At 41.8% G+C, this 26,450-nt stretch overlaps 1 protein-coding gene across 1 annotated transcript in view; it reads left to right on the top strand.

The window, feature by feature from the left end:
- MED13L (mediator complex subunit 13L) overlaps positions 1–26,450 on the top strand; it is an 802,147-nt gene that overhangs the window by 717,055 nt on the left and 58,642 nt on the right. The window contains exons 16-19 of the mRNA XM_033955209.1: positions 277–482; positions 10,895–11,841; positions 14,412–14,591; positions 15,952–16,175. Coding sequence (XP_033811100.1) covers positions 277–482; positions 10,895–11,841; positions 14,412–14,591; positions 15,952–16,175 — 1,557 coding nt within the window. The remainder of the gene's footprint in view (positions 1–276; positions 483–10,894; positions 11,842–14,411; positions 14,592–15,951; positions 16,176–26,450) is intronic.

Raw genomic sequence — 26,450 nt, 5'->3', positions numbered from 1 at the left:
CCTTAAACCTTCTTTTCCGTCTTTTGAAGTCAAGAGCCCAAAGTCTCGTAATGTCCATTTGGCACAGATTGAAGTCGTGACCTTCCTGGGTGACTGGTTAACTTCTGTGTTCAGAGATCCCCCATTAACAGAGAAGCAACTGCTGTACTCGTGTAGTTTGCTTAAGTATTGAACAGTTCTACTTGGGAATTGCATGATATGGAGTCTAGTGGAAGCTTTGTGCATTGCATGCCATAAGAACATTTTTATTTGATGAGCTCTTTTTTGGCTTCACAGGACTTTTCATACGTGCACAGAGTATCTATGCTGCAGCCAGTTGTGGGTTGCTCTATGTTTGCTCCATTGAAGATGCTTCCAAGCCAGTGTATGCTGCCTGTGAAGATACCGGAGACCTGCATCTACAGGCCTTCATGGGCTGTTCCTCCAAAGATAGAGCAACTCTCCATGCCACCTGCTCCCCCCTTCATCCGAGATGGTTATATGTAAGTCTAGGAATTGCACTGACGAAAAGCTATGCTAAAATAAATGCCATATGTAAATAAGCAACCAACCAATGGTGATGCTTTTAGGAAGAAGCAGGCCAGTGATCTCAGATTTAGCTCTGGCTCTCTTTCCTGCTTTTTGTAAGGGTATAGTATAGGCATTTCGTAGCCAAAGTGGGGGGACAGAATCATCCGAGGTTGCATCAGTACTTTAGTTACACAAGGGACTGAAAATTGTTACATCAAGGGAATATTGGGTAATTAGGCCTTTGACCCGTTGAACTGGTTGCACCCTCTGAGGTACTGCTAGAGGACAGGGTAGAGGAGCATGAGATTGGGAGAAGTTGTCTTACCTGAGAGCACTGCCCTGAAGACACACTTCTAGATCCTCTGTTTATCCCACGCTTTTTTGAATTCCAGCACCGTTTTCCTCTCCACCACTTTCCTCGGGAGGGCATTCCAGACATCTACCACCCTCTCCGTAAAAAAGAATTTCCTAACACTGCTCCTGTCTTCCACCCAGAGAAGAGAAAATGGTAAAACTAGAGGGCATAATTTGAGGTTTCAAATTATACCCTCTAGTTTTATCATTTTCTCTTCTCTGGAAAAGATTTAGTTCTATATTAATACCTTTCAAGTATTTAAATGTCTATCATATCTCCCGTGTCCCTCCTCTCTTCCAGAGTATACATATTTAGGTCTTTCAGTCTCTTCTCATAAGAACATAAGAACTGTCATCTCCGGATCAGACCTTCGGTCCAGCGATCCGCGGACTTGATCCCTCTTAGCTTCAGTCCATGTCCTCTTGTCCGTGTCACATTGGACATTATAAATAATTTTTTTTCCTGCTCTATTTTGTTGATTCCTTTCAGTATTTTGAAAGTCTCGATCATATCCCCTCGCAGTCTCCTTTTCTCAAGGGAGAACAATCCCAGTCTCTAAAGTCGTTCCTCGTATTCTAAGTTCTCAATACCTTTTATTAGCTTCGCTGCTCGTCTCTGCACCCTCTCCAGCATTTTCATATCCTTCTTTAGGTTGGGAGACCAATGTTGGACACAGTATTCCAAGTGTGGTCTGACCATTGTCCTATAAAGCGGCATTATAACTTTCTCCGATCTACTCGTGATTCCTTTATTTATCATACCTAACATTCTATTTGCTTTCTTTGCCGCTGCCGCGCATTGTGCCGACGGTTTCAGGGTCCTATCTATCAGTACACCCAGGTCCTTTTCTTTTGTTCGCTCTTACCCAGAGTTGCTCCTGACATTCTATACTCGTGTTCCTTGTTCTTTCTGCCCAAATGCATTACTTTGCACTTTTCCACATAAACTTCATCTGCCATTTCTCTGCCCATTTCTCTATCTGACACAAGTCACTCTGGAGTTCCTCGCTATCCTTCTGCGATCTGATTTCCCGGCATAGCTTTCTGTCATCTGCAAACTTGATGATCTCACTGGATGTTCCTTCTAGGTCATTGATGAAAATATTAAATAAGATGGGCCCAAGTACCAAGCCCTGGGGTACACCGCTAGTTACTTTCTCCCAGTCTGAGAACTTCCTATTTATGCCCACTCTGCTTTCTGTTCTCCAGCCATTTGCCTATCCATCTTGGTATATCTCCCTCTATTGCATGGCTTTGTAGTTTCCTAAGAAGTCTTTCATGTGGAACCTTGTCGAACGCTTTCTGGAAGTCCAAGTATATTATGTCCACCGGTTCTCCACTATCAATTTGTTTGTTCACGGTCTCAAAAAATTGAAGTAAATTTGTCAAACATGATTTCCCTTTCCTAAAGTCATGTTGACTGGCTCTCATCAGGTCAGTGCCGGACTCATACTTCTTTTGGTTACCATTTTCATCACCTTCCTCTGGGGGGTAGGTTGGAGTTGTCAAATTTTTTTAGATGATATTCCAGCTCTTAATCTAAGGCCTGATTGGCCAATCAGACCTTAGACTTAGTGGGGATGGGCGGACCCGCTATGCCTAAGGCCTGATTGGTCCAGGCTTCTAGAGCCTGGACCAATCAGGCCTTAGGCTTCGGCGGGATGGGAAGGGGCGCGCCCGCCTCATTTCGACGAGGCAGGCCTGCCAGCTGGACGGGCAAGAACCGTCTGTCCTTAAGAAAAGGTTAGTTTGGTGAGGTGGAGGTTTGGAGGTTGTTAGCGCCGGGGGGGGGGGGGGAGGGTGTGTCTTCGGGCAGGAGGGATGGGGCACCCTCCTGCCAGCGATCGATATTGTTGGGGGGGAGGGTGCGTTTTCGGGCAGGAGTGATTGGGCACCCTCCTGCCAGCGATCGATATTGTCGGGGGGGGCATCTTCTGGCAGGAGGGTTTGGGCACCCTCCTGCCAGCGATCGGACAGGCCGCGGCCCGCTATACTTATAGCGTCTATACTTATAGCGTCTACTTACAATGTAGACCAGCATTTTGCTGGCCTACATTTTAAGCGTTTCTTCCTCTACTAGGGAGACGCGTAGGGCGGGGCTTAGGCGTCTTGCGGGTCTCCCTAGGCTCCCGGAGGCGCCTTCAGGCCTGCCTGGGGAGCATTTTTTTTAAAAAACGTGCATTCCGATTGGCTGATTAGACAGCTGTAGGATGCCTACAGCTGCCTAAAATCGGGACACACTTTGGAGAATCAGGCCCTTAATATTCTGCAATAATCCATTTTAAAACTTATCTCCTCCCTCCCTTTCCTTCCATAACAAATTCAAAACACATAGAACATATAAAAAATTATTTTCTAACATTCCTTACAATTATATAAAAACCATAATCTACCCCTCCCCCCACCCCAATCTTGGACATGTATTATTTAAGGGAAAAACTGTATTTACTCATTACAATAATTAAAGGCTCCCAAACATCTTGAAATTTTCTTAAATACCCCTGTGTAGCTGATTTTTATTTTTTGTAAGAGATCTTTCTTTTTTGTGGCCAGAAAATGAACAGTCTCATAAATCTGACGGAGGCAACTCGTTTGCACCAGAAGGCATTAGAGCTGAGACCTCGAATTTTAGCTCTGGGTGCCTCATTTACCTTTTTCTTGTAAGTGTCTAGTCTAACTGTTCTATAGCATCCTCCCCACTATCCCAGACCAGTGGGATAGCTATGTCCTTCGATGAGCAGGTGGAGATAGAACACACAAGAAGAGCTGCATGATATAGGATGTATCCTACCCAAGCAGGTAAATGGTCATAACGATCAGCTCTGGGTTCTGATAGGCTGCTCCTGGTCCAGTTGATCAACTGGCTCCCAGTTGAACTCTCCGGGTATTGGCCTTTTGGAGTGCATGCTTGGTGGCGCCAGGCTCTGTCTCCATGCCCCCCTCCCACCTACTCTTTCCCTCTGGATGAATGCAGGACTTTGCAGCCTTTCCATAACTTAAAAAAATGGAATTTGATTAATTTGGCCCTTTAAGATCAGCAAGGAGAAACAGAGGCTTTCTTTGGCTGTTGGTTTTCTTCTCGCCCTTTAAATTTATTTTTAAAAAAGGAAGGATACAGCCAAGGAACCATGCAGGCAGAGGTAGGAGTCAGGCTGCGGGTTCCTGGCTCTTCTCTGGGTCGTGTATGATTGTGCTGAGTCAGCCCGATGGCTTTTTACTCTTTAGTACCAGTGAGAGTTCCCAGTTTGGAGAGTGAGGGAGAATCGGGAGAAACTGGATCACTAGAGCCTTAGCTTTCGAACCCATCCCTACCTACTTCACTTGGAACAGAATCACTAGACCTGAAAAACCACATGACTACATGGAATCAGGTCCCTTCCCAATCTCTGTGGTTAATACTACCCGACACTTCTCTAGACCAACGCACAAAAGAAAATGACTCCTAAAAAACCTACCATGTACAGAGTCCATTACTCCCTTGGAACATCACACTATCTCTGGTGCCTATCTGAACATTCGCTCATTAGGAACAAAGCCCAATTGATCAAAGACTTGCTAGAAGAAACCCACCTAGACATCCTACTCTTAACTGAAACATGGCTAATTTCCAATCAGGACACCATCATTGGAGACCTGCTTCCTATAAACTACAAAATCATTCCTCTATCAAGAAACTCTAGGAGAGGAGGTGGTTTAGCTATAATCCTCTGAGACCACTTCCAGTTCCAAACTCTCGACTCTAAACTGACTAATGACCTGGAAATCCTCACCTGCAAAATATCCAAAGCAGACTGTAAAGATAATCTGATCGTTACAGTATTCTACATACCCCCTAACAAATGGAACCTAGCAAAAGAAGATCTCTATGAATTCCTCCTCACAAACTCTGTAGCTGGTGCCCACAATCTTCTCGCCGGCGATGTCAATCTGCACCTCGAGCAGGAAGAGAATTCCAACGTTGCAGATCTTCTTTCCTTCCTCACATCCCTAGGTTTTTCCAAACCACCTCCGACTAAAACCCACACTAAAGGACACCACTTAGACTTGATCACATTCCTTTCCAATACCCCTACTATCCCCAAAGCATAAGTCTTAAAGATGAAACCTGGATCATCACCCCCTGGTCAGATCACCTTCGATGCAATTTTAAATTACATTGGCTCAAAAAACAAATCAAAAGGCAACCACAAACCATCCACAAAGAGAAAACGATATGGGCAAGAGGTCAACTAAACCCAGTAGAATTCTGGTCACACTACAACCTAATATCCATCCCTGACCTAGACCTAACTCTCTAGGCAGCTCTAGGCATTGATGCTTCCTCCTGAATTTGTCCTGGTTTTACACCAGGCTTTTCTCCTGAAGCAGGCCCAGGCAGGGGCTCCTGGGTCTTCAGTGGCTTCTCCAGTTGTCCAGTCATTTTCTCAACTCCCCAAGGGCTCCCGTTTGTCTGTCCCAGATGATGGCACAGGGGAAATAAACCCCTTTACCCCCCCCCCTCTCAAATGCAACCTCCATTTTTTTCTGAGGAAGCCTTTATTCAGGAGTCCTCTGTAAATGGGGAGCTCCCTACTGAGGAGGGTGATGACCCTAAGATCATGACACTGTTTTGTAAGGAGGAACTGAGTTCTCTCATTATAGAGGCATTGGCAGTGCTCTCTATTGAAGATCCCTCCTGTTCAGACATTAAAGACCTGATTTCCGCAGAGTGGCAGAATCTGGATATGAAACATAGAAACATGATAGCAGATAAAGGCCAAATAGCCCATCCCATCCACAGCATCCACTATCTCCTTCTCTCCCTAAGAGATCCCACAATAGAAATATAGAAACATGATGGCAGATAAAGACCAAATGGCCCATCCAGCCTGCCTATCTGCAGCATCCATTATGGCTTGGCTGTACCCCCTGCTGCTGGAAGAAAAGGAAAAATTCCAAATGCTGAAGGTTGACTCTCTGCTGTCTTCTGTGACAAAGAAAACTACTCTTCTGATGTTGAAAGGAGATAGATTCCGTATAAACATAAGGAAGTTCTTCTTCACCCAGAGAGTGGTGGAAAACTGGAACGCTCTTCCGGAGTCTGTTGTAGGAGAAAACACCCTCCAGGGTTTCAAGACTAAGCTGGACAAGTTCCTAATAAACTGGGATGTACACAGGTGAGGCTGGACTCATTTTAGAGCACTGGTCTTTGACCTGGGGGCTGCCGCATGAGCGGACTGCTGGGCACGATGGACCACTGGTCTGACCCAGCAGCTGTAATTCTTATGTTTTTAAGGTGCTATAGCCCTCAGAGAACTGCAAGACAGGAAGATTGTGCATGCTCTGGCCTTTGTGGTGGCTCATCCCCATTCATGGGATTATGTCCAAATGTTGGGCTCAATGTCAGCAGCAATGGAGTCTGTTCGTGGGTGTGGGTTCACATGCGTCCACTACAGTGGTCTCTTCTCAGTAGGTGGTCCCTGGTATCCCACAACTATGGCATTCACCTTCCTTGGTCTGCCATCGCCAAGAAGAGCTTGCGTTGGTGGTTGTCCGAATACAACCTGTTGAAGGGTGTTCCCTTTCCAGTGCAGCAATGGGAGGAAGTAATGATAGATGCCAGTCTGTCTGGCTGAGGGGCTCACTATCTTTCTCATCTTGTCCAGGGTGTATTGTACCTGTCAGAGGCAGCCTGTCCTTGTAACTCAGAACAGTTCCATGGCCCTTCAGGAGTTTGTTCTATTTCTGGAGCAGTCTCCGGTCAGAGTGACAGCTAGCATCTGGCGGACAAGGCAACTCTCCTTATGGTTTGGGCATAGAGGCATCTGTCCTGCTTGTCAGCGACCCACATTGCAGGTTCTTTGAATGTGCAGGCAGACTTTCTCAGTCAAAACTCCCTGGATGATGGGGAATAGGAGCAGTTGGAGGATGCTTTCCAGATGAAAATTCAGCGCTGGGGTTCTCCAAATCTTGATCTGATAGCTACCCTGAGCAGTGCCAAAGTGGCCTCCTCCTTCAGACACCAGAAGGAGCTGGGCAGTCAGGGCATAGATGCTGTGTTTCAGCCAACCAACTCCCTTTTGTATGTGTTCCCACTGTGGCCAGTGGTGGGCCATGTGCAAAGAAGGGTGGTTTTTCATCCTAGTTGGGTCATCATAGTGGCTCTGGATTGGCCTTGAAGGCCATGGTACGCGGACCTGGTCCAGTTGCTGGTTGGTCAACCTCTTCCCCTCCCTCCAGACAAGGGGTTGCTCTGCCAAGGGTTGGAATTGATGGAGGATCCCTTCCCCTTTTGTCTTACAGCCTGCCCTTTGATTGGTCAAGGTTGAGACACAGCTCTGTTGTTGCCGGCGGAGATCTGCAGGTTGACCACTTGGTCAGCACTCTAATCCTTTGTCAAGCCTTACCATGTGGATGTGGCAGCACGCTCGGACGCTAGGTTTGCGGGTGTCAGTTTTGCAGGCAACAGCTCCAGGTTTCCTCCCTTGATGTGTTCTGCTTTTGAACATCCCACTGGTCTGGAATAATGGGAAGGACCCTATGGAAGGAGAAATTAAGTCTTACCTAATAATTTTCTTTTCATTTAACCTTCACGTTATTCCAGAGTCCCTTCCTATTCTGGTTCCTGCAGGCAGGAGTTGCAGTTTGTTTCTCCTTTGCCTGGGGTGGGGGTTGGCTGGCACTATGGACTTTTAGACCTGTCTGCTTTCTCATCAGGATCTCATGACCAAAAATAAGACGACATAAAAAAAAAGGAAATATGAAGAAAAGAGACAGAATATAGAGTGGTTTCACTCTGCTTGTCTACAATAATACTGAAGAGCTATGTGGATAGGATACGTCCTATATCATTCAGCTGTTGTGTCTATCTCTACCTGCTGGTCAATGAACTTAATTGTCCCACTGATCTGGAATAGCGTAAAGGACTAATGGAATATGTGTTTTCCTGGATCCTATTCAGTTAAAGAACTTTCTTTCTGAAAAATAGTTGATGTTGCTTGATATCTCCCATACTGTGGGGTGGAATTTTCTCTCCATGATGTGGACTAGTTACTATAGAGTACTGGCTTGTTTTGTTTTTTTTTCTGTCTCTCTCTCTTACGTTGTATTTTTCTTGTCATTTTCTTGAATTTGTATTCTGAATATAAATCCATTTAAATTTATTAAAAAAAAAAAAAAAAGATGAGCAGGAGCAACAAGAGATAACAGCCCATTCCTAGCACATCTGCTGTAAGGACTGCGGCAGCAGTTTGGAGTTTGTGATCTTTATTAATTCCCAGGTATTCACAGAAGAAAGAACCTTTGATTCATCAATGTAATCCAATTAGAGCTAAGGATCATCACTGCTCGCTTATTACCACTGCAGCTATGATTGCTAATCAGGATTTCTATCTCACCCTTTGTTATGTCATTTCATATCATCTGCTTTTCTATAGAAAAAATCAGCTCTTGTGGAAATATGCAGCATAGTTTTGTATTTATTGAGAGTGAATAGAATAGAGACTCGTGACAAAAGAGGATGATCCTCACACCGGGGTAAACTATACAAGGGCAAGTCAGAAGGGGCAGCTTTAGATTTTACACACTGAATTCTGGGACTTGTACTTTGGAGAGTAGTTCTACACAATGCAGAATTTGCACAAGATTTCTCTCCAGTTTAGGATTTGGCTCAGAGACCTAGAGGCATAGATCATAACATGTGGCTGCATTGTCTGGAAATAGGTATCAACAAGCTAGGAGGGCACAATAGCAGGAAGAGCATTGGCTCATGTGCCCTGACATAGTAGAGACTGCAAAATTGCCTATGCAAGCTAAGAAGCATTTGTGGTGGTAGAGCATGAGGAAAGAGAGTGCTTGAAAGCAAACTGGGGTTCTGAGAAAGAACTAGAAAACAAAGTAGAGGTGAGGAGAATGAGCTGAGAGTCAGCAGTGGGGAGGGAAGGAGGGAGAATAGGTGGTCTAGCTGGAAGGGAGGGATAGAGAAAGACTTAAGGGTCTTGCTATGGAGAAAGGAAGGTCAAACCTGTGGAAGCAGACAAGAGAGCAGGTTGGGAGGTAGGTCTGGTGGAGAAGAGGAGGAGTTAGAGAGGGAGACAAAAAGAAGTGGAGCAAAATATTTAGGTGAGGAGGAAGCCGGGGGGTGGGAGAGGGAGAGTAAGAGGTTGAGCGGGAGTACTCAACATGAAGAAGGGATCAGAGTGAAGGAGGGGGAGCTTGAGGTAGGGAGTGGAGGAATTCCACATAAAAAAACCTTAAGTGTTTTATCTTTAGGTAATAACTCATCTCTTTATTGCATTTTAAAGTAATTATTATGAAAGGTAGTAATTTGGGCTTAGAAATCCAAGGGAGTGTGGGTCCCCCGTCTGGTAAAAGGTTTTTAGTTAAGATTTATTTGTCAAAATAAAATTTGCCTGCACCGTGTACAAGTCTGCAGTTTTGGTTTGTTTGCTCAAAGTTTGGAGACTTGCAATTCGGAAACGAGTTCGAAGACGGTCCAGGATCTGTCGGCTGGAATGGGGGTGGAGACAGGTAAGGTAGAGTTGGGGTCAGTAGAGACCAGGGAGTTGTAGGAGACTGTGGGTGGGAAGGAGCGTCTTAGGGTGGTAACCTTTTCATTAAAGAAGATTGCAAGGGCATCAGCTGATATGGACGGTGGGAGCAAGGGTGGGTCTTTTTTTGTAGTTAGGGAGCGCCAGATGTTAAACAGTGCGCTGATCTGGTTGTTGGATTTAGAGATCTTGTCTCCGAAGAAGTTCTTCCTGGCTTTTTTTAGAGTTGAATTGTAAAGCTTAATACTGTCCCTCCAGGTCTGTCTATCAGAGGGAGATTTAGATTTTTTCCACATTCCAGAGCTTAACTATTCTCTGAGTGAAAACAAATCTCCTCCTATTGGTTTTAAAAGTATTTCCCTGTAACTTCATCAAGTGTCCCCTAGTCTTTGTCATTTTGTCCCCTAATCTTTCTCATTTTTGATGGAGTGAAAAATTGATCCACTTGTACCCGTTCCACTCCACTCAGGATTTTGTAGACTTCAATCCTATCTCCCCTCAGCTGTCTCTTTTCCAAGCTGAAGAGCCCTAACCATTTTAGTCTTTCCTCATACGCAAGGAGTTCCATCGCCTTTATCATCTTGATCGCTATTCTTTGAACCTTTTCTAGTGCCACTATATCTTTCTTGAGATAAGGAGACCATAATTGAACGCAATACTCCAAATGAGGTCACACCATGGAGCAACAACACAGGAGCATTATGACATTCTTAGTCTTGTTGACCATCCCTTTTTTAAAATAATGCCCAGCATCCTGTTTGCTTTTTTAGCTGCCGCTGCACATTGGGCAGAAGGTTTCATCGTATTGTCTACGATGATACCCAGATCCTTTTCTTGGGTGCTAATCCCCCAAGGTGAACCCTAGCATCCGGTAACTGTTATCCTTCCCAATGTGCATCACTTTGTCCACATTGCGAGAAACAGCAGGCAAAGGCAAAATCTAAAGTCTCGGTAGTTGATCAGTGACCCATTCTAAAGTCTAGCACTGCAGCCTGGTAGTTGGGAGATCCAGGAACAACAGCCTTCATTCACTGCTACCCAGAGATGTCTCCCTTATCTTCCATTCTCTTCCAATTCATTTAGGCCAGTCATTGTATGGTCAGTGTTTATCATTCCATCAGAATTCTGCAGTCAGGAGCCCTCATGTCAGCCACTAGGTGTCACTGTTGCGTAAGGACTGGGACTCTCTTCCCCCAAAGGCATTCCCAGCCATTCTAGGAGTAAAGATTTGGCCCTGCAGTAAAACCCAGAGCAGACATGTGTAAGGAATCATAAAAAGGTAATTTGACTGTGGGCAAAAACTTTTATAGTATGGGCTTAGAGAACTGATTTGATCACTGTAATGGTCTACTCAAAAATAAATAAATAATCATTATTGCATAAAGTATTACTGTTACTGCTATTTATTATTTCTATAGCACTGAAAGGTATACACAGTGCTGTACATAGTACCACCTACTTTAAATGTTCTTATTTATATTTTATGTTGGTTTTTTTTGCAGTAATGTACCCAGTGTTGGCAGCCTAACCGATCAAGATTATATTCAGATGAACACTCCCCAGATGAACACACCAGTGGCGACAAACAGCACTGCCCCAGCCAGCAATAGTGGGGCTGGAGTCTTGCCATCTCCAGCAACCCCTCGTTTTTCTGTCCCTACTCCCCGCACTCCCAGGACACCAAGGACTCCCAGGGGTGGGGGCACAGCTAGTGGTCAAGGATCTGTCAAATATGATAGCACAGATCTGTGCTCACCAGCTTCTACGCCTTCCACCACTCGACCACTGAATTCTGTGGAGCCAGCCACCATCCAGTCAATCCCTGAAGCTCACAGTCTTTACGTCACTTTGATCCTTTCTGATTCTGTGCTCAACATCTTTAAAGATCGCAACTTTGACAGCTGCTGTATCTGTGCCTGTAACATGAACATTAAAGGGGCAGATGTAGGGCTATATATCCCCGACTCTTCTAATGAAGACCAGTACCGCTGCACCTGTGGGTTTAGTGCCATCGTGAACCGCAAGCTGGGCTACAATTCTGGCCTCTTCATCGAGGATGAACTGGATATTTTTGGAAAGACATCTGACATTGGCCAGGCAGCTGAGAGGCGACTAATGATGTGCCAGACCTCATTACTTCCTCAGGTTGGGGAAGGTGCCAAAAGAGACCAAGAACCAGCCACCAATCTCTTACTTTTGATCCAGAACCAGTGTGCCCAACCCTTCACCTCACTGAGCTGCTTGGATTATATCTCCTCGGGCAACAGAGACACTTTTCCCTCTGTCAGCTGGAGTTATGACAAGGTGCAGGCAGAGAGCAGCGACTCCTGGATTGAGTGTTTTAATGCCCTGGAACAGGGCCGGCATTATGTGGATAATCCCACAGGAGGCAAAGTAGATGAAGCTCTTGTAAGAAGTGCAACTGTCCACCTTTGGCCTCACACTAATGGTAGGAATCCCAATCTCTCTTGTTTTTGCTCTGAAATCTCTGCGTAAATTTGATTATAATAAGATACATATTTCAGGTTCAAGAAATTTGGTGTTCCAAAATGATTTTAAAGTACTGTATTAGGTTGCTTCTTGCATGTTAATAGGCAAACGGAACAAGTGCTGGAGTTGCTTCTGATACTGAATGAGGGCTTGAATGCACAATCATACGAACATTTATGGGTTGTAATCCTACATGACAACTTGCTGATATGGTGTCATGCAGCATGTTTGAAGTTTCACTTGCACATCATAGCTTATGACACAGTTTAAGTACAGTAGTACCTTGGATTACGAGCATAATCCGTTCCAGGAGCATGCTCATAATCCAAAATGCTCGTTTATCAAAGCGAGTTTCCCCATAGGCACCCCCCCCCCGCCACAATCAGAACGTGAACTCGCAGGCCTTGAGCATGCTCAGATGTTCAAGGCCCAGCAGAGGAGGAAGCCGATTTTCAAGAGTGCCCAGATGAGGGTAAGAAGCGGCAGGGGGTGCCCAATTGTGTCGGGGGGGATCGGATCGTGGTGGGGGGGTGCCCAATCGTGTCGGGGGGGTCGGATCGTGGCGGGGGGGGGTGCCCAATCGTGGCGGGTGGGTCGGATCGTGGCGGGGGGGGGGGTGCCGGTTCGAGGCAGGGGGGGTACCGGATCGCAGGGGGGGATGCCGGATTGCGGGGGGTGCTCGTAAATCGAGCCATGCTCGGTTTCCGAGGCACCGATTTTGCAAATGTTTTGCTCGTCTTGCAAAACACTCGCAAACCGGTGCACTCGTAAACCGAGGTACCACTGTATGTATAACTCTGTCATGAATAATCTTTACATTCTGGAAACATCAAGAATGACTGAAATTTTCAGGATCAGGCTATTGCCAAATAGAGATTGCTGGTTTAGTAGAAGCAGCAAACTTGCCTTCGAACAGTAGGCTAAGGTACTTATGCTTCCTTCCATCAGAGGCACAGTAATGCATCTCAGCAGGATTGCAACAAGAGAACTTCCCAGGGCCTTTTATTGTCGTGGCTCTCATATGTGTTCCATGAGAAATGTGGCTATGCAAATCACATTTCTGGCTACCATATTTCCACTTCTCTAGTCTCCTGAGACTCATGAAATGGAGAAAGGCTGGGGCCAAGAGGAGCAAGAGAAAGAAGGGCGGAAGGAAAGAGCAGGAGAAAAGAAAGCAAAAAAGAAAGGTGGATAAGAAGAACAAGATACCTTGCATAGCAAGAGAGAAATAGGGAGGAGGAAAAGGGGTGCAAAGCAATTAAGGAAATAAGAGGGAAAAGAAGTCCAGAAAAATAGTGTAAGGAAAAGGGTGTTTGTTACCAGTGTCTTTGGTCCATTTTCCTAAGCAATATTACAGAAGGGCTTTTGGATAAACTAAGATCAGCCCACAAAAGAGTGGGAGGTGGTTTATTACGGAAAGAAATGAAAAACTGGAACATATATTTCATGATAATTTTCTAAAATAGCCAATTCAAAATGAATGAACTTTTAAAAATGACCTTACATAGCCATGTTTTGGTTTGGCACCTTCTTCAGTATCAAATAAACCCTGAATGATCGCTATAAGTATCGTATAGATAAAGCTCACAATTGCAAAATGGAAGTTTCTACGTCTTGGAATTCCAAACTTATACGGTTCTTTTAGCACACAGCAAACTATATTCAATTCACAAACAGTTGATTAAACTACTTAGACCTACTAAAACCACTTTCATTATCCACTGAATGACAGTGCCACAAAATCAAAATACCATTCTAACATTTCAATATTAAAAAAGATACTAGAATAGTATATTGATTTTGTGGTGCTATTTTTAAAAATGACCATGATAGCACGTAGGCGGTAAGGGCTCTCACATGATCAGTTTGTTAACCACTCTCCACTCCAAAAAAGAACAAACTGCTGTCCCCAACCCTGAAATGTCCTGTCTAAATTAGATTGTAAGCTCTTCTGAGCAGGGACTGTCTATTGCATACACTTTTCAGCGCTATAGAAATAATCAATAGTAATATGCAGTTAGCATGCACACATGGCAAAATTAATGCAGAACATATGTTAGGCCACTTTTGCTGCGTTGGGGGGGGGGTGAGCACCTAATCTAATTTAGAAAAAGGGTCCCATCTAAAAGAAATATAAAGCTCATGGTACCACTGGGACAGATGCAAGTATCCCAAACTAGAAAGAATTGACTTCTTTCCGTCCAGATTTCAAAAGCAAGCAGCATAAACATATTTTAATTTAAAAAAACAGTCTAATCAAAGGTGTTCTTTCTTTAAATATTAAAATGTTTGTTTTCAATGGTTATATGAAGTGGTGATTGATGTATGCAGCTGATCTGATCTGCAGCATTGAGTGATGTTGATGGCTTTCATTGTGGTCAGAAGTAAATAACCCCGCTCCCTGTATTTATGTAACATGCGCTGAATGCCTTGCACAGTCCAGGAGTTTGATTGCTGAGCTATTCTAGGGATACATTTTTCATGCACGCTGTTCTCTGAACACGTTTTCCTTTCTTGGTCTCTCTTCAGTGCTGGATATCAGCATGTTGTCATCTCAGGACGTAGTGCGCATGTTACTATCCTTGCAGCCCTTTCTGCAGGATGCTATCCAGAAAAAACGGACAGGCAGGACCTGGGAGAATATTCAACATGTCCAGGGACCTCTCACCTGGCAGCAGTTCCACAAAATGGCAGGACGAGGATCCTATGGTATGTTCTTCAATCTATCGGCATTAACCAGTGTTCCTCTTTCTTGTTTTTGTTCATTTTCAGAGTAAAATTAGGTTTAGGTTCATTATGGATCTAACATCTGAATTAAAATATTTGTTTGTTCTGTAAACTACTATTATTTACAAGTGGAAGAATCTCAACTGGCTAGAAAGAATAGGGCAATTCGATCGTCTACCTTCTTTTGATTTATGCTCATTCTTCAATCATAGTGCTGTAAAAGAGACATCTGCTTCACCTGATCAGGCTGTCCTTAAGAGCTTAGAGTCTATGCTTGAACCCAGGAAGCTTGGCTAAACGTAGTAGACATGGCATAGAACCAGACTGTGCCTAAGACACCATTGTATGCTTCTGGCAGGATGAATGGCAAAGGAGTAAAGTGAGCGAGATAGCTGTTGCCATCAAGAGTGTTCTGACCCAGGCATAATCCCTAGAATCCAGTATCAGCCTCAACACCCCCAGTTAGCGGTGATGCACTGCTTATATGGCTGACTCTTCCTGAATGGAGTACTGGGCAGCATAAATGCCTGTCTGTCTCTTAGATTTCTCATTATGGCTTTGCTGAGATTGCTTTTGGCTAGTAGGCTTCTTGCCGTCATGCATGTTTTATGGGATTGGGGGAGTAATGTTAGAGCATCAGGCTAAGAACAAGGGAAGCCACTAATACACTTCCCCCTCCCCATTTGCGGTTTCAACACTCACAATTTCACATATTTGTGATTTGGGGGGGAGGGGGAACAACCCCCCCTCCCCATAGTTTAGCACATTCCATCCTGTCTCCAGCCTTCCCTCTCCCCCCCCCGGCATCCTGGCCTTACCTGGTGGTCTAGCAAGCTTTCGGGGCAGGACAGATCTTCCAACACTGCTGCCCCATGTAGATCGCCAATAGGAAATAGCTGCCGTGAGCTCCCGTCATAGTTTCGAGAGACTACGGGAACTCAAGGCAGTCATTTACTGTTGGCGATCTGCACGGGGCAGGAGCGTAGGAAGATCGCTCCTGCCCCGAAAGCCTGCTAGACCACCAGGTAAGGCCAGGATGCTGGGAGGGAGACGGGGGTGGGTCAGAGCCGGACGAGAAGATATTCGCGTTTTTGCTCAATTCGCGGTCCAGCTCTGCCCCTATCCCCCGTGAATACCGAGGGAGAAGTGTACTTGTTTGGTCTTGGTTAAGTGATCATCACCTTCCATTATCTTGTGTTGCAGACCTAAGAGTCTGTGCTATCTGGGGGCATTTAACTGACTCTGACCTACCTTTGAAAAATTGTGAACTAAATCTAAATAAATGCATTCATGAAAATGAAGAAACTGCCTTTACCTTTTGCTTGTCTTTTTACTCATCCAGGCTCTGAAGAATCTCCTGAACCCCTCCCTATTCCCACTCTGCTTGTGGGCTATGACAAGGATTTCTTGACTATCTCGCCATTCTCCTTACCATTCTGGGAGCGGCTGCTGCTAGATCCCTACGGGGGCCACCGTGATGTTGCTTACATTGTGGTATGTCCAGAAAACGAGGCCTTGCTTGATGGAGCAAAAACTTTCTTCAGGGATTTGAGTGCTGTGTATGAGGTGAGTGGTCAAATCGGTCCGTGTCAGTTTTTGATTAATTCTGCTCGTAAAATCACACTAAGGTCTGCCAGGAAATGATTGACTTTGTCTTATTTTCTTATGTTGGGTACCCAGCAGGTAGAAGGTGAAAGGCCAAGAGGCTCACACCTCTGGAGAGTGCCTCATTGGCTCATAGTCTATAAAGAAAAGGAGGGGGCGTGGCTTTGGAGCGGACGAAGATGGCTGGGTAATGGAGTAGCTCTGTGAAGGCAAGCTAACTGACAGATAATATAGTCAGGAAAAATTTCAAATTTCGCTCTGAAAAGTGAATTGGAGATTGATTATGGCTTCGGGTAAGCAAAATAAAAATTTGACAGCGGGAAGCAGCTCAGGAAGTGTGAAGCGGTCAAAACTTGATACGGCTTCCCCGCTGTCAGTTCCGTTGCCGCCGGAGGATGTAGAAAATAAAGACATAATGAAGGAAATCCAGGCGGTTAAAGAAATAGTTTTAGAATGTGCTAAAAGTATAAAAGAAGTAAAGGAAGAGATGGTGTGTTTGTCAAATAAACTGCAAGTGATGGAATTGAAAGTGGACCAAATAGAGAAAAGAGTGGAAAAGTGTGAGGAGGAAAGTGTACAGCATAAGGAACACAGTAAAGAAATTGAAGCGCTGAAAAGGGAGCTGGAAGATTTATCTAATAGGGAATGAAGGAGCAATTTAAGGGTGCTTGGGGTCCCGGAAGGAATTGAACAGTCAGATCCGATTGGATTTTTGCTCAATTTTTTGCCAAAGGTGCTCCCGATAAAAAATAAATTTCCGTTGGAAATCGAACGCGCGCACAGGGTCCCAACGAGATTGACAAGCAGCCAGAAAGGACCACGTCCACTGATTTTTAAGCTACTGAGATATCAGCAGGTAGCTGAAATAATTAAATTGGCCAAAGATAATAAAAATTTTAAATGTCAGGACTCTTAAGATTTACATCGTTCCTGACTTTGCTAGAGCAACGGCACAAAAGAGGAAGCAGTTATTGGACCTGAGACCACAGCTGAGAAGTCTGGGAGCTAGATATGGTCTCATATACCCGGCAATTATGCGGGTCACTTATAAGAATAAAACTTTGAATTTTGAATCTGCAGCAAAACTTAAGGAGTTTCTGGAGCAGTGTGAATCACCAATGGCTACTTAAGAGAAGATCTGGATGAAAGTATTTACTTTCTTGGTTGTAATGTTTATTTTTGTTTGAGAAATTCATATGTTTAGAAAAGTTAATGGGATTCTGAAGGAAGGACTGCAGTTGGATTCAAAAACATTCCACATTCCATCTTGTCAGGAGGCAAATGGAAAGTAGCCTGTAAGAGTCTATGAGATGCAATATTACAGACTTTTTAAAGGACAGTGGTTGAATAGATGGACGGAATTGACTTGCTGATTGGAAAGACAGACTGAGGAAATGTTGGAGGATTGTGGAAAACAGTTTGAAGGAGATAAGTTATATATGATACTGAGAATGAGAAAGTATATTCTACAAGCAAGAGGACATTAATTAGAATGGATCTGCAAGCAAGATGTGTGTTGGAATGTGACTTTGTATGCCTTATGATTTTTAATTGAAAAAAAAAAAAGGGAAGTCTGCTGTGATATATGGAATAATGACATTGTAATGGAAAATCCATTAATGCAGCAGAGGATTTATTAAAGATGGTTTTGATATATAGTTGGCCTGGCATTAAAATAAAAATGACAGATATTGTGGTGGTCAATAATAAAGAAACAGGGATTATATATGTATGAGGTGAAGGATTTTTGATTGACACCATAAGTCTGAAATCGTGGCCACTGCAAATCTTTATGAAAAATAGTTTGAAGAGGAGATTTTATATGGACCAAAGGATGTGAATGAGAATGTATAAGCAGAAAGGGAGAGGACACTAGTTGGTATGGATCTGCAAGCAAGAGGAGATTTGGAATGTGACTTTATGTGGCATACAGCACCTCATTTCAAGAAGAGGAAGTTTGATATTATGTATGGACTAAGGTTTTGCATTTGCAAATCTGTTAATGTAACAGTGGTTATAATACTGTAGGTTTTGCTAAAAGTTGGTCTGACTTTACTTTTTGAAAAGAAAAAGTTAGGAAGGATGATTTCTAATATATATTAAATAATATTTAAAGGTGTTAATTGACTTGAGGGTATGGGGTGTAATCTGCTCTAAAAGGTGGATATGGTTTGGATGATTGTAATTTTAAAAGTTTATTTGATTATTTATTTATTACAAAGATATCTTATTTGTAATGAGTGAGTAGGGAAAAGATGGTTTATGAGAGAAAGGAAAAAAAAAAAAAAAAGAGGAGGTAATCCTTGATAAAGAAGTCTTGTTTGATAAAGTGATTTTCATTTAATATTATAATGATCTGGCTAATGGATTAGAAATTATAAATATAGCTTGTGGGGAGTTTATCTATTGCCTAGTCAAGGTGTGCGTTTCAGAGCTGGCATGTAATTTAAGGGAGGGAAGGGAGGGGGTGGGGATTAAGGGTATGGGGAGGGGTACAGGGGAGGGGATGGGGTCTAATAATAATTTTAAAAAGGGGAAAAGAGGATATAATATTGATGTTGGGAATATTTTGGTTTATTGGTTTGATTTGACATAATGACTAAAGATTTTTTCACTAAATATTAATGGTCTCAACCATCCGATAAAAAGAAAAAAAACATTGCTATATTTAAAAAAACTGAATGCGGATGTCTATTTCATACAAGAGACTCACCTTAATGGAGATGAATCAAAAAAATTAATTGGTAATTGGGTGAAGGATTGTTTTTTTGCACCGGCGGTAGGGAAAAAAGCTGGGGTAGCTATTTTAATAAATAAAAAATGTTCAACAGGATTAGTATGGTGGCTGCAGATAAATTAGGAAGGTGTGTACATGTGAACATGAGTATGGGCAATAATACCGTGGCGTTATTTAATGTGTATGTCCCTAATTTGAATCAAATTGAATATTTTAAAACTCTACAACCAATAATTTTACCACTGGCTGCATAGTGGCAGGAGATTTTAATGCTGTTATGGACCCTTTATTGGATAAAAAACCTAGTAAAATTTTAAAATCTTTAGGGTTGGAAAATTTTTATAAATTCTTGTAATTTAAAGGATATTTGGAGAATTCTTCATTTTAATGATCGAGATTTTTCATTTTATTCACATGTTCATAAATCTTTTTCCAGAATGGATTATATTTTTGTTTCTGATGGGCTAATACAAGATGTTACTCAAGCCTCTATAGAACCAATAATTTTATCAGATCATGGTGGAGTGTGGATTTCTTTAAATTTTAATGATCCAGATAATGTTAGGCCTGTCTGGAGATTTAATAATGCATTGCTTGCATATCCAAAATTTTGTGAAGAATTTCAATCAAAAATTGATGAATATTTTCAAAATAATATTACAGAGGAAGTGTCTTTAGAAATAATATGGGATGCTTTTAAGGCAACGATGAGAGGGCAAATTATATCATTTTCAGCCTATTCTAAAAAACAACTAAATAAGCAATTTATTGAAGTGGAACAAGAAATAAAAGACTTAGAATCGAAATTGATTAATAAGTGGGAGAATTCTACGTTACAAGCTTTATTAAAAGCAAAATATAAATACAATGAGATTTCTTCTAAATTGGCTAAAAAAAATATTCTATGTCAGCAAGCTTTGTATTATGGTAGTTCAAATAAGGCGGGAAGATTATTGGCTAATTATCTTAAAGTGAAAAAAGAAAGATGAAAATGAATGCAATAAAAGATGAAAAAGGTGATATTCATTCTCAGATTGGTCCTATTTTAAAACAATTTTTAAATTATTATAAAAACCTGTATTCTTCTGAGTCTTATTTAAGTAAAGAAAAAGATGGTGTAGAGTTTTTAAATAATATTGAAGGTCCGAAGATTCCTGATCATATAAAAAGAAGTTTGGAAAATCCAATATCTTTACAAGAATTACAAACAGCATTGAAGTCTCTTAGAGTGGGGACCGCTCCAGGTGGTGATGGTTTTACGGTAGAGTTTTATAAAGCATTTCAAAATACTCTTTTACCCCATTTATTAAATTTATATCAGAATCAACTAAAGAAAGGTTGTATAACAGGCACTATGGCAGAATCATTAACTATTGTTTTGCCGAAGCCAAATAAAGATCCCATGCTGGTTTCAAATTACAGGCCTATTTCTTTGATAAATGTGGATGGTAAATTATTAGCCAAACTTTTGGCTATACGTTTGGCAAAAGCTCTTCCTCACATAATTGGTATGCATCAAACAGGGTTTGTTGCTCAGAGACACTCTTCTAATAATACCAGATTGGCATTGCAAATGTTATATTTAACAAAAGAAATTGGAGATCCTGCTTTTTCTGTGTCTCTAGATGCAGAGAAAGCTTTTGATCGGATGGAATGGACATTTATGTATCAGGCCATGGAATGGTTTGGTATTGGTTCGGGATTTATACAAATGATTAAAACACTGTATAGCTCTCCTGTTGCTAGATTATATATCAATAATAATTTTTCTGATTGTTTTAAATTGCAAAGGGGAGTTAGACAGGGATGTCCTCTGTCTCCTTTACTTTTTGATATAGTGCTTGAACCCTTATTACTAGCTATTCAACAGGAAGAGGAGATACAGGGTATACCGCATAAGGATAAAGAATATAAAGTTTCTGCATATGCGGATGATATATTACTTCATTTGAGGAATCCTAAAACAACCATTCCAAATTTATTGGATTTGATAGAAAAATTTGGAAAGTTTTCAGGATATAAAATAAATTGGACTAAATCAGAAGTTCTACCAATCCAAGAAAGAATATTATTTAAATTCTACTGCATGATATTCAAAACCCTAAATGGATACAGCCCAGCCTACCTAAACAATCGCCTCATCCAAGCAACCTCAACCAGATATAGAAAAACGCACTCCCCTTTCACACCTCCCCCGATCAAGGAAGTAAAACGGTCAAAACAATACGACGGCCTCCTAGCCACTCAAGCTGCAAGAATGGATAACCAAATCTCCAACCTACTGTTAACCACCCCAGACTACAAGATTTTCAGAAAACAAATAAAAACTATACTCTTCAAGAAAGCCCTGAAACAGTCCTAACCACACCCACTCTTAAAACCTCTTACTCTTAACAACACATTTACCTATCAAATGCTATCTAAAACCCATAATTTCACCATATTCTTACCTCCTAAAGACCTCCACTTCCCTTTGGTAACTCTTTATCCAATGTTTATTACCTAAAAAAATTCTATGTCATCGCTTATTCTATTCCTTTTAATTTGTATGTAATTCCTGTTTTTTAGTTGGAATGTAATCCGCCTTGAACCGCAAGGTAATGGCGGAATAGAAATCACTAATGTAATGTAATGTAAATGTGCATTGCACAAAAGGATTATTTGATTCATTCCCTTTTATATGGAAAGAAGAAGGAATAAAATACTTAGGTATATGGATAAAAAACACACTTGATGAGACAATTATAATGAATGAAAAAAGCTTATTGCAAAAAGTAACAGAGTTATGTGAGCAATGGAATCCTTTACAATTATCTTGGTGGGGAAGAGTTCAAACTGTCAAAATGATGATATTGCCTGTGGTTTGCTATCAAATGGGAATGATACCAGTTTTTTTCCAGGGGTCTTTTTATAAAAAATTAAACAATATTCTTAGTAAATTTATTTGGCTGGGTAAAGCTGTAAGAATTGCTCTAGTGACTTTACAAAAACCAATTGAGGAGGGAGGGGTAAATTTTCCAAATTTTTATAGGTTTCATCAATCCTATATCTTGCGCCAAGGTATGTATTGGGTCCTCCCAGAACTCATGGAGAAGCTTCCAGATTGGTTATGGTTGGAGTGGCAACTCATGTCTCCTATCAGGCTTCGTCATCTGCTTAGCATTAAAATGCCTAGAATAAGGAAAACCAATAGGATATTAATGGACACATGAACAACATTAAAATATGTTAACAATTTAACTCCTATTACTATTCAAAAATCTACTTGTCAAAACATGAACTCCAAGATACGAATAGGCGGTTTTATGATTGTCTGGAAGGATTGGATTGAGGCAGGAATACGTACTTTAAATGATGTTATTAATGATGGTAAGCTGCTGGAGTTTTCACAATTGCAACATAAATTTTGTTCTTGATAAAAAACAAAGTTATAAATGGTTGCAATTGAAGCAGGCCATTCAGGCAGGGTTCCCTGAATGGAAGTCTTTAAATAATCATTTTACTCTAGAATTCTTATGCTTCCAGACGGATTTTCTGGGTCACCAGGCCGCGCAGTGGTATAAAACATTATCTGGCTATTTAAATAAAAAACCAAGGACTGTACTTAGAGATATTTGGAGCATTGAGATTAAGCATAAAATTAATGCATCTCAATGGCCACGTATTTGGTCTTGGAGGATAAGATGTACATTGTCTGCGTCTATGAGGCAAACATGGTTTTTCCTGTTGCATAGAGCACTCTGGACCCCTGTTCGTTTACAAAAATTGGATTGCTCTAAGTCTAATAGATGTTGGCATTGTCATCTTGAGGCTGGAACCCTAGATCATTTATTATTTTATTGTCCTCTTATTAATAATTTTTGGAAATTGATCTGGGGACAAATAAATTGTATGTTAGAGAATCATGTGGCCCTATCATATGACACAGTTTTGTTTGGGATGTCTATGAGGGCCAAAAGTCAAATCTCCTCGAATAATAATAAGCTGTTAATGATTTTAACAGGAGTTGCCATCCAACAAATAACATACAATTGGAAAGACTACAGGGGGTTGAATTACTGTTTCTGGTGGAGTTCGGTGTGTCATGTGTATGAAATGGAAAAAACATTGGCGATTAAGAGAGGATATTATAAGAAATTTAAAGATGTGTGGGGACCATTAATTGATTACTATAATAAATAAATGAATTTATCCCCATTTAGTATGTATAGGATGGGAGGGTGGATGGGTGGGTTTTATGACATTAGGATGAGTAGTTACAAAAATATTTGGAAAGGGAGGGAGGGGAGGTAATTTATGGTATAAGATGATTATAAAGTTTCAAGTGAAGAATGTATAGTATGACTTGATTTATTGTACACTTGTTTGTATAATGTAAAAAGGAATAAAGATATTAAAAAAAGAAAAAAAAAGAAAAGGAGGAGCCTACTTTCTTTCATAGAATACGATTGTAGATATACTGTCCATATGCACATAGGCATCAGTATTTCTGTCAACCATAGAGCTGGCATAAGTATGTGCACCCTGCCCATGTATATGCAAATAAATGTTAGCGCATTTACCCCATCCCCATAAGAATGACGTGGTCTTTGTGCTTTAATGATTTCTATTATACAAAATTCATTCTATAAATTGGAGCTATTTTCTTCTGACTTTACCTTACAAAAATGGATCACTCTATCCAACTAATTACCCTGTCTTCGTTACTCCCCACTATCCCCTACCCTCTTCAACCTATACACTGCCTCTCTCGGAACACATCTAGACAATCTAGGCATAACCACCTACAGTTACGCGGATGACATTATCATTCTCTTACCCTATGATCAATCAACGTCCTCCATGACTAAAACACTACAACGAACACTAGACTCCATTACGACCTGGATGAAAGATCACAAACTTAAACTCAACCCAGACAAAACCAAATTCATTCTCTTCGAAAATGACAAAATCCAAACCATAGCCAACCTAGAACTCAATTCAATCAACTACCCCATCCAAACTACCATAAAACTACTAGGAATAACTATAGATAGATGCTGTACCATGCAACTGCAAATAAACAAATTGGGGGTAATCGTCAGTGAGGACATGAAGTCTGCCAATCAAGTGGAGCAGGCTTCGTCCAAGGCAAGACAAATCATGGGCTGCATACGAAGGGGTTTCGTCAGTCGTAAGGCGGAAGTCATTATGCCATTGTATAGATCCATAGTGAGGCCCCACCTGGAATACTGTGTGCAATTCTGGAGGCCGCATTATCGCAAGGATGTGCTGAGACTGGAGTCGGTGCAAAGAATGGCCACCCGGATGGTCTCGGGACTCAAGGATCTACCATACGAAAAACGGCTTGACAAATTACAGCTATACTCGCTCGAGGAGCGCAGAGAGAGGGGGGACATGATCGAGACGTTCAAGTATCTTACGGGCCGCATCGAGGCGGAGGAAGATATCTTCTTTTTCAAGGGTCCCACGACAACAAGAGGACATCCGTTGAAAATCAGGGGCGGGAAACTACGAGGTGACACCAGGAAATTCTTTTTCACTGAAAGAGTGGTTGATCGCTGGAATAGTCTTCCACTACAGGTGATTGAGGCCAGCAGCGTGCCTGATTTTAAGGCCAAATGGAATCGGCACATGGGATCTATTCACAGGGCAAAGGTAGGGGAGGGACATTAAGGTGGGCAGACTAGATGGGCCGTGGGCCCTTATCTGCCGTCTATTTCTATGTTTCTATGTTTCAATACAGAAATCCTTCGCTATCATGAGAAATCTCAGACAAATTCGGAAATTCTTTGAAAGAACACAATTCCAGCTTATAGTACAATCCCTAATCCTAGGACTACTGGACTATTGCAACATCCTCTACCTCCCATGCCCAACCTTTATGACCAAACAACTACAAACAATCCAAAATACAGCTTTAAGACTCATCTACTCATTGAGAAAACATGACCATATCACTGAAGCCTACATCAACTCACATTGGCTACCAATCCAAGAAAGAATACAATTCAAATTCTACTGCATGTTATTTAAAACTCTTAACGGAGACAGCCCGTCCTACCTGAACAACCGCCTCATCCCAGTATCCACAACCAGACACAGAAAAACACACTCCCCATTCATTCCCCCCCCCCCCCCAATCAAAGAAGTAAAACGATCAAAACTACACAGCGGTCTCCTAGCCACTCAAGCAGCAAGACTGGACAACCAGATCTCCAACCTTCTGATGTCCACCCCAGACTACAAGACATTCAGAAAAGAACTAAAAACTATACTTTTCAAGAAATTCCTAAAACAGTCCTAACCTCACGTACTCTCAACAACACTAAAATAGACAAAGGATCTACCATTTACTATCATAGCAAGGCAATTGTAGTTTATAAATCTTCTGTTAAGCCTCCCTGTTCTTAACTACCAAAGAAATGTCAATAGATCTACTCTCTACCACTCTAGCAAATCTATTGTTCTCCCATTGTAACCCTGTTTATAAATCTTTTGTAAGCCGCCTTGAACCGCAAGGTAATGGCGGAATAGAAATCCCTAATGTAATTTAATGTAAATGCCTCTGCTCTGCCTTATCGAACTCCGCAGTATGTATCTACGCCATAGGTAACTCTGCTGTATGTAACACCGCTCTATGTAACTTACAGCAAATGTAACTTCTCTGCAAATGTAACCTAGCTGTAAAATAACTTCACCGTAAATGTAACATCGCCAAAATGTAACTTCGCTGTAAATGTACAGTCTCTTCATCTATAAACCGCATAGAACTTCCATGGTAATGCGGTATACAAGAATAAAGTTATTATTATTATTATTACAGTTTTGAACCTCATAATAGTAGCAATTTTGTACAGTAATTATGTTCTAGTGCCAGGGGTCAGCATTATTTATTTGGAAAAAACTAGCTCTAGTAAAGTTCTGCTGCCAAACAGCAGAAAGGTGGCAGAATGGACTGTGCCTCGGATCTAGCCATGTTTTCCCCAATACAGTATCGGCAACTAGAGAGCTTTGGCATGGGGATAGAGATGGTGTTTTAGTACCCAGGTTTCTTTTAATCATTCCCACCACATTTATTCTGTTTGTCTGTCTTGACTAGCTCTGTCGAGTAGATTGTTTAGTGTACAGTGCTGTAATAATAACAGTAGTTTTTTTGGCCTCTCCAACCCAAAAGGTGTTCTGCTAGCCATGCAAACTCTCTCCAACTAGCTGAAGTAATCTTGTACTAGCTCAGTTTTCTAGCACTCATTCTCTGGCCAACTCTTACACAATCCCCTTTCCTGTTTGTTCTTTGCCTCCCTTCTGGCTTCTTCTTGCAGGAAGTGCGCCCCACTCTTTTTTCTTCATATTAATGCGTTCTGAAACCTTGCCATATATTTCTCAACATAGTCTCCATTGAGGGTTCTACACTTAGTCCTGCAAGCATCCAGTTTTTCCAGCCTGTCGGAAAAATAGGTTTTGTCAAAAAGATTTTAAATAAACATATAACTGCA

The sequence above is a fragment of the Geotrypetes seraphini genome, chromosome 8 (genome assembly GCF_902459505.1).
Source record: "Geotrypetes seraphini chromosome 8, aGeoSer1.1, whole genome shotgun sequence".
NCBI lineage: Eukaryota > Metazoa > Chordata > Amphibia > Gymnophiona > Dermophiidae > Geotrypetes > Geotrypetes seraphini.
The sequence above is the reverse complement of the archived record's forward strand: the minus strand, read 5'-3'. Positions and strand labels throughout refer to the sequence as shown.